Source organism: Anser anser (genome assembly GCF_964211835.1).
Source record: "Anser anser genome assembly, chromosome: 27".
NCBI lineage: Eukaryota > Metazoa > Chordata > Aves > Anseriformes > Anatidae > Anser > Anser anser.
In genome coordinates, this window is record NC_139748.1 from 3,709,941 (window position 1) to 3,722,952 (window position 13,012).

The window sequence follows — 13,012 nt, forward strand, 5'->3', positions numbered from 1 at the left end:
CCCTGCCTCAGCAGGCTCCTGTTGTGCACGGGAGCTGTTCCTGTCACTTAAACGAAAGCGAACTCCCAGCACCTGGGGCTGACTGCTGGGAGCAGTAACTCCCTGCCTCTAGGCCTGCCCTGCTTAAAGGGGAGCTCAGGCCAAAGATTTTAGGGAAAATATAACAAAATCACTGTGTTTACAAAGGTCGCTGTGAGGTGTACAGCGCCAGGTGGGTGAGGAGGCAGGCTCCAGGTGCAAGTACTGAGGGAAAGGTGCTGGAACTTGCTCTACATTTTGGGATTCCCCAGCCCACTTCTCAGCCTTCCCTTGCAGACACAACCTGTGGAGAGGTGAGCTGGGAGAAAACCCCGATAAATAAGAAAACCCTGATAAATAAGAAAGGGCAGCCGAGAGGACACTGGGGGGCTTTCAGGGGGAGCTGGGGGCACTGGGTGGCCTGTGGAGGTGGCTGTGGCAAGCTGTGGCACCGTTGTACCCCCACACCTGCAGAACAGGGCCGAATGCCCCAAACCACCTTAATTAGGAGGGTTAATTACTCCCCCTAAGGGCTCGCCGTGGGGCTGTGGAGCTCCCCCCCTGTCCCAGGGCCCTGCTCGGGGCTCGCAGCTCCCCGGGGCTGCTCCAGCTGCTCCTGGCAGGGCCGTGACGGTGGCGAGCGTGGGGCCGAGCCTTTATTTCGTGTTTTATTTTGTTTTATTTCGCGTTTTATTTTGTGTTTGTGCGGCCCGGCCCTGACGGGGAAAGGAACACGTGAGGAAAACGTAACGAGCCTGCTGCGTGTGGAAAAAAAAAAAAAAAAAAGTACAATAACCATCACGACCGACACCGAAACCGTTGTGTTTTTACTATTTTTTTATTTCCTGTCACCCTTCATTTCTTTACACCCGCGGTGAAACCGCTCCTTTCACGCCCCCCCCACCCCGCCCGGCCCGAGCCGCCGGCGGCGCCCCCCGGAACCTTCGGGCCGCGGCCGCGGCGCCCCCCCGGAACCTTCCTGGGTGCGCCCCCGCCGGGCTGCCCGCCGCGCTGCCTGAGCGCCGCCCCCGCCCCGCCGCCGCAAAACGGGGCGGAACGGAGACACCGCCACCCGGCCGCCGCCGGTCGAGGCCTCCCCGGGCCGAACGGAGCGGGAGGGAGGGGAACCGCGGGATCCGGCGGAGGAAGGGAGCTGCGATCCGTCAGGCGAACGGCGGGGCGGCGAGGCGAGGCGCGGAGGCCCCCGGAGGGGTCCTACGGGGACGGGGACGGAGGGAGCGGGACGGCGCCGCGATGAACCTGGAGCTGCTCGGTGCGGCCGCCGGGGGCGGGGCCGGCGGGGGGGGCAGGGCCGGGCTGGGTCGGGCCGCGGAGACCCGGGCCCAGGGGGCCGGGAAGGCCAACGGGGTCCCGGCCGGTACCGGGAGGGGGGCAGGGGGGTGATGGAGCCCCGTGCTCGGCTCTGGGCCCCTCAGCACCAGGGCGTGGAGGGCCTGGAGGGCGTCCCGAGAAGGGCTGCGGGGCTGGTGGAGGGCCGGGGGCGCAAGTGCTGTGAGGAGCGGCTGGGGAGGGTTGGGCTGGGAAAGGGGAGGCTCAGGGCAGAGCTCACTGCGCTCTGCAACTGCCTGAGAGGAGGGTGTGGGGAGCTGGAGGTCGGCCTCTTCTCGCAGATAACCAGGGATAGGACCAGAGGGAATGGCCTCAAGCTGCGCCAGGGGAGGTTCAGGTTGGGAGTGAGGAGACGTTTCTGCTCAGAAAGAGCGGTCAGGCCTTGGGACGGGTTGCCCAGGGAGGTGGTGGAGTCACCGTCCCTGGGGGTGTTCAAGGGAAGGTTGGACGTGGTGCTTGGGGGTGACAGTGGTGGTAGGGGTAGTTGGACCTGATGATCCTGGAGGGCTTTTCCAACCCTAATGATTCTCTGACTCTGGTGCTCTTTTTGCATTTTGTTGCAGAATCCTTCGGGCAGAACTACCCCGAGGTAAGTGCTCCCTCTCCTACACCCCTTGTCCCTGTCCCTATTCCGCTGCCAGCAGCATTCAGCCAGACCCTGACCGCTCCTTCCCCGCAGGAGGCCGATGGCACGCTGGACTGCATCAGCATGGCCCTGACCTGCACCTTCAACCGCTGGGGCACGCTGCTCGCCGTGGGCTGCAATGACGGGCGCATCGTCATCTGGGACTTCCTGACCAGGGGCATTGCCAAGATCATCAGCGCCCACATTCACCCCGTCTGCTCCTTGTGGTGAGAGAGGGCTTATGTTTTTTTTCAGAAGGCTGTAACTGCATGCTTACTGCTCTCTGAGCTAATAACTACCACCTCAGCAGCTACCAGGTGCGAAAGGCTGCTCTCCTTTTTGTTAGAATTTGCCTGTGTCTGTGTTTGCTGGGGATCAGGTGCTGTGATAGCCTGACTGCTCTTGACACCTGTTCCTGTTAGCCTCTGAAATGCAGCACGTTGTGGGATACAGAGTTGCATTTTAGGATGTTTCCCTTTAAAATAGTTTGAAAATACGGAATGTCTAATAAGTTTGGGGCTGTTAAGAGTTCACAACTTGTTCTCACACAAACAGTTCTATAGCTGAACCTGATAATTAGGTCTGATAATTTTACGTGACTATTGGTGGACACATTTTATGCATTTAAGGAGTAACTTCTACTTGAATTCTCTCTTGTCATTGTAGCTGGAGTCGAGATGGTCACAAATTAGTGAGTGCTTCAACAGACAACATTGTGTCACAGTGGGATGTGCTCTCTGGAGACTGCGACCAGAGATTTCGATTTCCTTCGCCTATCTTGAAAGTTCAGTACCACCCTCGAGACCAGTAAGTCCTGTGAAAAAGAGTTTGAATGCTCTCCTTTGGGTAAAATTAATGATTAGCAAAATACTTTACCGTATTTTGTGAAGTAGAAATGCTTTCAGCATGTCTTCTTTACGTGATTGGATTTGTTGTGGCTCTTTTTATTATGAAAGTATCAAGAAGGGAGTAGAGTAAACGTGAGAATTATTCACAGTACTTAGAATTGTGCGTAGAAATGTCTTGTTGAGTTTATAAGTTAACTTTATAAACGTAGAGAAGCTTCCAGAAAAGGAAAGGAAATGAAAGAAGATACCAGCTAAACGTCATTTTGCAGTGTAAGACTAGAGAAAACACAGGGTTATACTACAATATACTTGAGATTTTTTTTTTATATTTCTAAATGAGAGAACTTTTTTGGAGAACAAACTATTAATTCTTCCTTTACTGCTTTGCAGAAACAGAGTTCTGGTTTGTCCCATGAAGTCTGCGCCGGTGATGCTAACCCTGTCAGACTCCAAGCACGTTGTTCTGCCCGTGGATGATGATTCTGATCTCAACGTTGTGGCCTCCTTTGACAGGCGAGGGGAATACATTTATACAGGCAATGCCAAGGGGAAGGTGAGACTGTAGTAAGAGGCACTGGGTGCAGTATCTTAGATTATTTCCTGTCTTTATTGAGATGCTTGATGTCTCTAGGCTGCGTTCTTTGCTTTAATATACAAGTAAGGCTTCCTCAACGTCTCTTGAATAGTCGATATGATGTTGACACAATCATCTTCACCTTCGGATTTCATCTTTGAAGATCTGTAGCATATGAATCTTTGTCTGAGTTAGGCCTTTTGTGTTCCTGTTGTCTTTGACTGTATTTGTTGGATCCTTTTCCAGTGTAAATAAACCAATGTTAATGTCGCAGAAGTGTCGCAGAAACTGTAGTAAAAACTACAGTTGCAGAGCCCCAACTATTCCTGTGTAGATTGCTGAGGCTTCTGTTTTCAGGGTTAGTAGCAGGTGTGAAAGGTACTGAAAGTGGAGTGAGTCATAATGAAGACACTGATTGCCTTCTGTTTCCTTAATCTTCAGATCTTGGTCTTAAAAACAGACACTCAGGATCTTGTTGCTTCCTTCAGAGTGACAACTGGAACCAGCAACACCACAGCTATTAAATCAATTGAATTTGCCCGGAAAGGAAGGTGAGTTATTTCCTTTAACAACTGCTATCTTTAAAGATGAGCTGAAAGCTACTGACTATACGAGGACTTAAGAACTACCACAATTATTTCATGCAACATATTCTGACTCTTTATTTTCTTTTTTTTTTAATGCAATACATGCTTTGTCCAATCTTTCCTACAGCTGCTTTTTGATAAACACAGCTGACAGGATAATCAGGGTGTATGATGGCCGTGAAATTTTAACCTGTGGCCGAGATGGGGAGCCTGAGCCGATGCAGAAGCTGCAGGATTTAGTGAACAGGTAAGAGGCAGCAGAACGGGTGAAAGCCTGTCTTGAAAAGTTTGCGTTTTGTGTGTTCTGTACTAATGGGAGCATCTGCACAAAGAGTAACTCAGTATTTTGTTTGGTGTAATGGACAGGTGTTTTTATTTGAAACTTGTGAGTCACAATTTGATTGAAATGTAAATGTTGTTTGTGGATGGAAGGATATAAGTTCTCGGCATGGAGAACAATCCTCCGTCCTCCATGTTGTGCTGTTGTTTAATTGCCTCTCTTGAATTTTTTCCTTTGCGTGCAGGACCCCATGGAAGAAGTGTTGTTTCTCTGGTGATGGCGAATATATAGTAGCAGGTTCGGCACGACAGCATGCTCTATACATCTGGGAGAAAAGCATTGGAAACCTAGTGAAAATCCTTCATGGGACCAGAGGAGAGCTGCTCCTGGATGTAGCAGTAAGAACACTGCCCACTATTGCTGAGTTTCTTGTTATTTTGCAAACTAAGCTTTCTTAGTTCCATTTACCAATTAAGCTCCTCTTCTCTTTTCACATAAACCTAGTGGCACCCTGTCCGGCCGATCATAGCTTCCATTTCCAGTGGTGTTGTATCAATATGGGCTCAGAATCAAGTGGTAAGCATTTTAGATTGTTTCCTTAAGAGAATTCCTTGGTGGTTTCCATCCTAGCAGACTGAACATGTGTTGAAATCCTTTATTGAATCCCAATTCAGCAAGCTCTCTAGCTTCACCTGCCTGACTTGAAAGATGTTTGCCATCTAGTTGAATGTGAGGAGGGTGCGTATGCTTCAGCTGCTGAACTAGTTAAGCTTTGTGTTAAGTCACAGGGACATTTTATGCAGGGATGGTGTCCTTCTGTGTGTGTTAAGCATAGGAAATCTGAGCGTGTGTGCGCCAAACCTGCAGTGGATAATACTAACATACAAGTTTGGTTTTAGGGGTAACGACACATTGCAATATCTAAGGAGTATGGTCATATAGGAGCTGATTCATGTAGTTCCTATTTGTCATATGATTCTTGATCTGGTTGAGCCATGACTTTTGTGATCTTGCACATGGCGTGGGGGACTTGACAGAATGAGATTGTAATTGCACGAGTCCTCGCTGTGGTTGCTGTTACTTTGCGTAAAGTAAAATTCATCTTGAATTCGTGGTTTAGGAAAACTGGAGTGCCTTTGCTCCTGACTTCAAAGAACTGGACGAGAATGTAGAATACGAAGAGAGAGAGTCCGAGTTTGACATTGAAGATGAGGATAAGAGTGAACCAGAACAGACAGGTAATTCCTAAACTGTGTTCCTGCGTAGCAAAGGTGTGGTCAGCAGTTCAGCTGTTATCAAATCATTCATAGTCCAAATATATGATCATAATAAAAATTAGTGGTCACAGTAGTATACATGGGTAGTAAATGGCAAAATAGCAGCGGATAAGTGAAGATATGTAAATCGACAATCAGTGTGATTCCTCCTAATTGACATGCCGTATTTGCTTAACAAAGCCTCCCCTTTCCGTTGTGTTTTCAGTCAAAGGCAGTAGCAAATTGACCCGTGGTTGTCTGGGCTTGCTCTGACCAGAAGCGATGCTGAATTTGAATCAATAGCAGCACGATTTGGCCGCTTGGTGGTGCCAAAAAATTGTGTACTGGAAAAGGCTAACGTTACTATAGAAAGAAGTAAGGATTCTTCCCAGCACACCACAGAGCTCTCCTCGTTACCAGGCTTTGCAGTACTTCACACATTTAGATTACTTTTTCTCTAGCACTTTCTAATATTAAAGTGTAATATTGGCTTGTGGCAACAAAGCATTAAAACAAGTTCTAAGTAATTTGTTTTTTTCACTGTTGTCTTTAATTCTTTTTTCCCCTGATTCTTAGGTGCTGATGCTGCAGAAGATGAAGAAGTGGATGTAACTAGCGTGGATCCCATTGCTGCCTTCTGTAGCAGGTAAAAGAATAATTTTGTTTAAAGTATGAATACAAAATGTATCACTAAGATATGCAGCACTCCCCACATGTATTTTTTATGTCTTTCCTGTATTGGATAGAAAGAGTTACTTGTGTGAAGAGCTATTTGCAGGGGCTAAGGTGCATCTTAGTGTATGGATTGCTACATTTCATGCAGTTGCAGCACAAACAAGGTGTACGTTTCAGTAGTTAATCGCTCTGGGTGAGGAAGATGAAAGAAATGAGGCCAAGATGAGCCATGTCCCTTTGTTTCTCATTCTTCTAATACTCAGTGCATCTCTGAGAAACAGTCAAGAGTGTCATATTTTTTTTTCTTCTCTCTGTCCCAGAGTCCCCTGTTAATCACCATCAGTCTTGCATAGGAAAACAATTGGCAGTATTTGACTGTGACGCTCATGTGGCATGCTCTCCCTCTAAGAATGACAAGCCTCGTCGTCACAGCATTTCCACTTCCTTCCTTAATGTCTTTGGTTGAGGTATCAGATATTTGTAGAGAGTTCTCAAGCTGCCAAATGCCTTGGTCAACTACACAGCATGGATATATGACTGCTCCTTGCAGAGGCAGGTCTTGGTTTGTGAATGTGAAGATGTTAAAGGGCACTAGTTTTAAATGAGAGCCTACTTTTTTCTTTCATAGTGATGAAGAACTGGAGGACTCCAAGGCTCTGCTTTACTTACCCATTGCTCCTGAAGTGGAAGATCCAGAAGAAAACCCCTATGGGCCTCCCCCTGATGCTGTTCAGAGTTCTTTAAGCGATGAGGGAATAGGTTCTGAGAAGAAGAGGCAGTCCTCCTCTGATGGACCTCAGGCACCAAAGAAGAAGCCCAAAACCACCAACATTGAACTACAAGGAGTACCTAATGATGGTGATTAGAAGCTGCCGTTGTTTTAGTGCCTATTTTGCATCTGACATAGTTTTTAGCTTTGCCTAGTCAGAATACTAGGTGGTCACTCGTTGATTTTCTTTTCTGTGAAGTTACTTCTCACAACAATGATTAATGGCCACCTACTCTGCAAAGTTTGCTGGCCTTTTGCAAACTAGAAATGAGAACAGGCATCCTGAAACTAGTTTTTAATGTTGTTTGTATTTTAACATGATTTCAGTGTCCTAATGGTAACTCATCTTGGTAACACATTGCTTTCCACAGAAGTCCATCCGCTGCTGGGTGTGAAGGGAGATGGTAAATCCAAGAAGAAGCAAGCAGGCAGGCCTAAAGGATCAAAAGGTAAAGACAAAGATTCTCCATTTAAACCGAAACTCTACAAAGGGGACAGAGGTGCTTTACCTCTGGAAGGAGCAGCGAAGGGTAAAGTGCAGGCGGAGCTGGGACAGCCTTTGACAGGTAAGGACACTGTGAGCGTCGTTGCTTGCTTAGTGGCCTTGCTTTGTACAGACCCTGACTTAATATAGTCATAGCATTTTATCTTCCCAAATGGCACCTGCTCACTAAATGTTTAGCTGCTGTCAAGGATAGGCAAAATTTTATACTTTCTTTGTGGAAAGGCTTTTGATATTTTTAGTAAAACTGATATCCATGCATGTGGTGTTGGATATAATGAGCATGTAGGGTTTTTGATAGAGATGGAGCACTATTTCAAAAGCAAGATATCTTGTGATGACTTCAGTCTTTTTGTTAACTTCTGTCAATTCTTACATTCACAATAACTGTGCTCAGTTTGGCTGGGTAGATTTTGACAGCAAAAATGTAAATAGTGAAGGGTTCAGAAGCTTAAACTGGTATTTTGTGCTATCAATGGTGTAATGAACAAAAAAATTCCGTAAGCAGAACTAGGAAATGAAACAGATATCAAAAACTTTGTTTTGAGGGTTAGAAATACTGCCTGCTAACTTAGGAAAGGTTTTATTTCCCTCTTCTCTGGGACTCGGCTAAATGACCTCGTAACTGGGGTTTTCCGTTTCCTGTCTGAACTAGATTATTGTTATAAATGGTCTCTGCCAAAATACACACCTGTGACTTTCCACTAGGCGAAGTGTTATGTTGCTTAAAGGAGTGTAGTAAAAGATTGAGCATTGCCTGTTTGATCAGTGGACCCGAAGATAGAAATCAGGAGCTGAGTTTTATATACATAGCTATGCAATAGCCTTAGTTAAATTCCGGAAAGCACATATGCTGTAAAAGACGACAGGTTTTGTTGGCCCTTTCTACGTTTTTTTAAATGGTGTTTTGTTGGTTGCTTACTCTAGAACAAGCCTTGCAGTCACCTTTGTTAGGGCCCAGCTGGTGACAGTGTTTCCCATCTGTCTCATTTGTTACTTGAGCATATTTGGGAGAAGTTCATTCAGGAGTAGCAAAGGAAGTACATGTTTGGATTAAATGATGTGGGCTCCGCAGAGAACTCAGGGCTGATACATAAACGGATTCAAAGATACGATGTAATTGATATATCAAATTTTGCATTTCCTTGAACTCAGCAGCTGCTGCTGTGGATTTTAGACTGCACAGAGTTGATTTTTGTTTTTTAACTCCTTCCTTCCCTCACTGCTGGTCCTACGTTACCCACCTTGCTCATTGTCCTTCCTGCTCTGCTCCTGTTACGTTGCTTGTACTAGTACTGATAACTGCTGTGTGCAGAAAAAAGGGATGTGATAAAAGAAACCTGTCTATAAGTGGCAAAACATGGTGGATGTTTTCTGGGCTTCTATTTAATCTTTTCACATCGCCCCTTACAAAATCAAGAAGTGAAACAGATAGCCGAGAATATCATTAGGCCTTGTTTGTAGCCTGAGCAGTACAGATTAGGTTCTAGTGTCGGGGTTACCAGGCAGGGCAGTTCTCTCTCGATTTCTCAGGTCATTAGGGGCAATCCAGTGTGCTTAGAAGTACAGTAAGAAGGAATTGTCTGGGTCAGTACAGATTCTCAGATGCCTGCTGGCATCTGTTAAACATCCTGACTTCTCTGTTGTGCCATGCTGGGTGGACAAGTCTAGTCTGAAGACCAGATGAATATAACCCTTCATCAGCAAGCCTGTTGATTGCTTTCTTTTATCACTCTGCTAATTAACATGGCCATATGCAAAAGGACATAAAAAAGAGAGGATCGTGCACTGGAAACTTAACAATGTGGCTTCCCAAACAAATTTCAGTGGTTAATTGTTTCCAAAAAAAAAAAAGCTGAATATCTTAACTTATCCATATTTAAGGAGCTGTATAAGCACTTCAGAGAACCGTGTGTAATCACTTTCAGAGAAATGGTTTAAATAGCAGGTATGTTTTTCCTTTTTTTTTCCCAAGGTGTACGTTTCTGTAACTTTCTTATCACTCTTTACTAATTTGCTTGGTCTATCATTCTAGACAGATCTCAGTGTCTTCTTCCTGGCAGCTTGTAATCGTTGCATAAATCGTTGTTGCATCAATCTGCTCTATAGAGCTGTAGGAAAACATTACTCCCATTTCTTCTAACATATTTCAAATGAAGCAAGATTCTAGACAGGCACCTGTTTTTTTTTTTTTGCACATAATTGGAAATCATATTTGGGAGGATTTTTGTGTGGCTTTGCTTATAGTTTTCTGTGCGATACTTACAGTCTGACTTGCTTTAAGAGACAACTGTGCATTTTTACTTGCTGCTGCTGCTGAGCTTTGGATGCAAATAATCATAGCAAATAATCAATATTGCTACGGTGGACTTCTGTCTCAGTAGCATCTGTTACTGTGCTCCCTTATACAGTACCATTGACCAAACAGATCATGCAGTAGGTCCCACCAGTTAGTATTGGAAGCGTCTGTATGAGTCGTATGATGAAAGTAACAGTCCACTAAAAAAAAAAACATCATTTGGATCTCTCAAAGCTCACAGTCGTCTTCTCATGAAGTTCATGTCTGTCTTCCTTTGTTCTCTTTATGGCTTGTGCTTATGACTTCTGTTTTGGGCAGCCAATTTTTTCTTGGGTCTGCCAATGTTCCACCACTCGCAAATGCGTGTTTTCAAACTGAAGTGGCCTTCTGCTTGCAGTGCTGGAGCCAGACTGGCTTCTCTGTGTCTCTTGCATGAAGCTGTCAGTTCTGCTAGTTCCTTGTGCTGTTGCTTTCTGATGTGAGTGATCAGTCCCTAAACCAGCCTCTCAATGAGCGTTTTTTCTCTGGCAGCTGTTGTCTGAATTGCCGTAATACAGCGTCTTCTGCAAGCTGTGTGGCTGGGACCTGGAGCCTGCTGCAGGCTGTCTCTGTGGCTGCGCTGTGCAGCCCGGCACTCAGTGTCCTAGTGTTAAAGCAGATGTGTCAAAATCAGATTTCAGTAAAGACAAACTGGGAAGCTTGGTCTATTTTATGGTCTTAGAACAAAATCATGCAGCATTCTGATTCAACCCCAAATGAAGTGAAACGCGTTCTTTTCAGTTGTGTTTCTGCTCTGAGATTTCGGGGTTGATGAATCCAAAAATTTTCCACCAGGTAAGTTTGCTTGTTCCTCTGTGGAATAAAAGCTCAGAGGTTCTTAGCCACCTTGTCCATGCCCATGCACGTGATCTCAAATGCAAATACAGAAATACTGAAGATCTCAATTTGTCATAGGTACTATCTTGTTGATTTTATCTCTTTCTGGAAAGAATAGCTTTATCTAGAAAATCTTGGTCTTTTTTTTTTTTCTGGAAATGTTTGCAACATTTGGTGGTCTCTGGTTTCTGGTAACACCTGTTTGAGCCTGATGATTTATTTTTCACCTGTCTTTGATCTCTTTAGCAGGTGGTGCAATCTCAGAATTGTTATGAAGACATTCTTCCTTATCTTCCCCTGTTCTTTCCTATATTGGCACCATAATATGGAAAACAGATGAAATGCTCAGTCAGAATGGACTGACTATAATACAGCAGCCTGATTGTTCATGGATTCAGGGAGTGACTTTTATAAGAAATGAATATTGAAGAGGAAATGGCCTTCATTCTTCCTTAATTGCCTCTTCATCGAACAGTGTAAGATGCTGACTCTCAGGTCATGCAATTTGCAAAGAGACTTAATTGGACTGCCTTTGTGTTGTCATATATCACTATTTCTCAACTGAGCTGGTACCCAACACATTGCCACTCCAGAGCTTGTCAACCTTTTTTTTTTGTTCCTGGATTGAAGAGTACCTAAAGTGTATGGTGTTTATTCCTGATACCATATGGCTTTGTATCCTACAGACTTCCCTTTCTTTGCTGTTCACTTTCATTTCAGCGAGTTGTAGGTCCTTCTCTGCTGGCTGCATTACCTTCTCAGCTTTTCCGTTAGTTCAGTGCGATGTCTTCTATGCTGACATGCCTAGTGAAACACTGCTACTGATTATGTGCCAGGTTCGATTTCATCTCAAGTGGATAGAGACGTAACGTGAAGAATCAAGACACCCTCTCAAGTCCGCAAAAAATGAATCTTCATAGAGTGGATATTTTAGACATGAAGGATAACTCTGCTTGTGGGAAAAGGAACAAAGGAAAGTAGCTGTAGATAAAATACTCGGTTTATATGCTTTCATCTAGACTGTAATATGAAAAGCTGTGTTGGCAGTTTCTTTCCGTCCTTGCAAGTGTTTTTATTCTGTTTCTTTCCTTTAAGATGTACTACCAGAAACAATTGGTTTCCTCCTCTGCTGGTGTATGCTAGCAGTTACAGAAGAAGCAGAACCAATATTTATCCTAACTGAAACTGTATTTTTTCAGTAATCCTTCCAAGACTTAAAGATGAAATGAGTAACAATGTGATTGTGTAAAAAAACAAAACATATGGAACTCGAATTTTTTTAAACGATCTTTTGTTTTATTTCTTTTCCACTTCTGGATCAAGAATAGAAGAACGATGAATGCTCGCAGCTTCTTCCCAGCTGTACTTCAACCTTTTATTTCTTAATGACATTCGTAATGTTATCTTTGTGGGAATGGCAAGAGACACTTTCTCTATCCAGTACCTACAGCCTGATCCTTCTGCACTAGACCAACGGCTTGCTAAAAGAAAGCTTTCATTCCTAATGCCCCTTGTTTTGTAGTGACTTTTATGGTTCCTATGCAATTACTTCATTTTTTTCCCTAGTTGTAATTATTGAGATATCTCTATGTATTTAAATTTTCAAAGTATACTGCAGACATTAAAAGCCAAGAAGAGGAGTCATAACGAGATGTGTTAATTTACAGTCGGAAGTGTGCAGGAGTAGCATGAGATAGAAGCACGAGAAGAGAGGAGGCATTTTAAATCGGAAGGATTTTTTAAAACTGGTATTTTCATTTCCGGCTTTGGTACAGTGGTCTGCTTAATGAAATCTGTTCCCACGTGTACAGTATTAGTTTTCTTTGTTCTTTCTGCTTATAGGACAATTTACGTCTTTTCTAGAACGCTGTTATGTCAAATCCACCCAAATGTGGCATGGCTGAGCTCACAAGCTTTCAAAGATGCACAGGCAATGGTTCTCTAGATTATTTTCAAGCATATTATTTGCCACAGACTCCAGCCTTCATTTCTGTTAAAACTTCCTTGTACAGTGTATATGTCCTTGGTTTATTTTCTTCCATCTTTTATTTTATTTTTTTTTGGTATGTGTAGTTTTGTACAGTATTTGTCGGATACTGGCTTGCTGGTAGCACAAAGCAGTGATGTTAGTTTTTGTGTCTGTAAATAAAGATGTATGTTTTATTTCCTAAAGTCAATGGTTAAGTCTTGGCTTTTCCATGCTTCCTGATCGTTTTTATTGTGACAGTGGCTAGGAATCCCACAACACAGCTCTGGTGCAAATGTGTTGTACCTTTACCACAGCTGGTGTGTTGTGTTCCTTTTGTTTAGATTTTGTTTTTTTTTGTTTGTTTTTCTTTTTTTCTTTAATGTG

At 44.2% G+C, this 13,012-nt stretch overlaps 1 protein-coding gene across 8 annotated transcripts in view; it reads left to right on the plus strand.

Annotated features, from left to right (window-relative positions):
* The first annotated feature begins 991 nt into the window (after positions 1-991).
* RBBP5 (RB binding protein 5, histone lysine methyltransferase complex subunit) overlaps positions 992-13,012 on the plus strand; it is a 92,210-nt gene continuing 80,189 nt past the window's right edge. The window contains exons 1-14 of one of the 8 annotated variants that reach the window (XM_083812177.1): positions 992-1,291; positions 1,932-1,957; positions 2,048-2,220; positions 2,660-2,800; positions 3,232-3,394; positions 3,857-3,966; positions 4,130-4,249; positions 4,527-4,680; positions 4,787-4,858; positions 5,403-5,520; positions 6,115-6,184; positions 6,842-7,071; positions 7,354-7,548; positions 10,909-12,831. In XM_083812177.1, the coding sequence (XP_083668303.1) occupies positions 1,273-1,291; positions 1,932-1,957; positions 2,048-2,220; positions 2,660-2,800; positions 3,232-3,394; positions 3,857-3,966; positions 4,130-4,249; positions 4,527-4,680; positions 4,787-4,858; positions 5,403-5,520; positions 6,115-6,184; positions 6,842-7,071; positions 7,354-7,548; positions 10,909-10,934 (1,617 nt within the window). In that variant the 5' untranslated portion in view covers positions 992-1,272 and the 3' untranslated portion in view covers positions 10,935-12,831. Of the gene's footprint in view, positions 1,292-1,374; positions 1,397-1,459; positions 1,531-1,931; positions 1,958-2,047; positions 2,221-2,659; positions 2,801-3,231; positions 3,395-3,856; positions 3,967-4,129; positions 4,250-4,526; positions 4,681-4,786; positions 4,859-5,402; positions 5,521-6,114; positions 6,185-6,841; positions 7,072-7,353; positions 7,549-9,368; positions 9,694-10,905; positions 12,832-13,012 lie in introns of those variants that run through there. The other 7 variants (XM_083812181.1, XM_083812180.1, XM_083812183.1 and 4 more) reach the window with 7 other exon arrangements.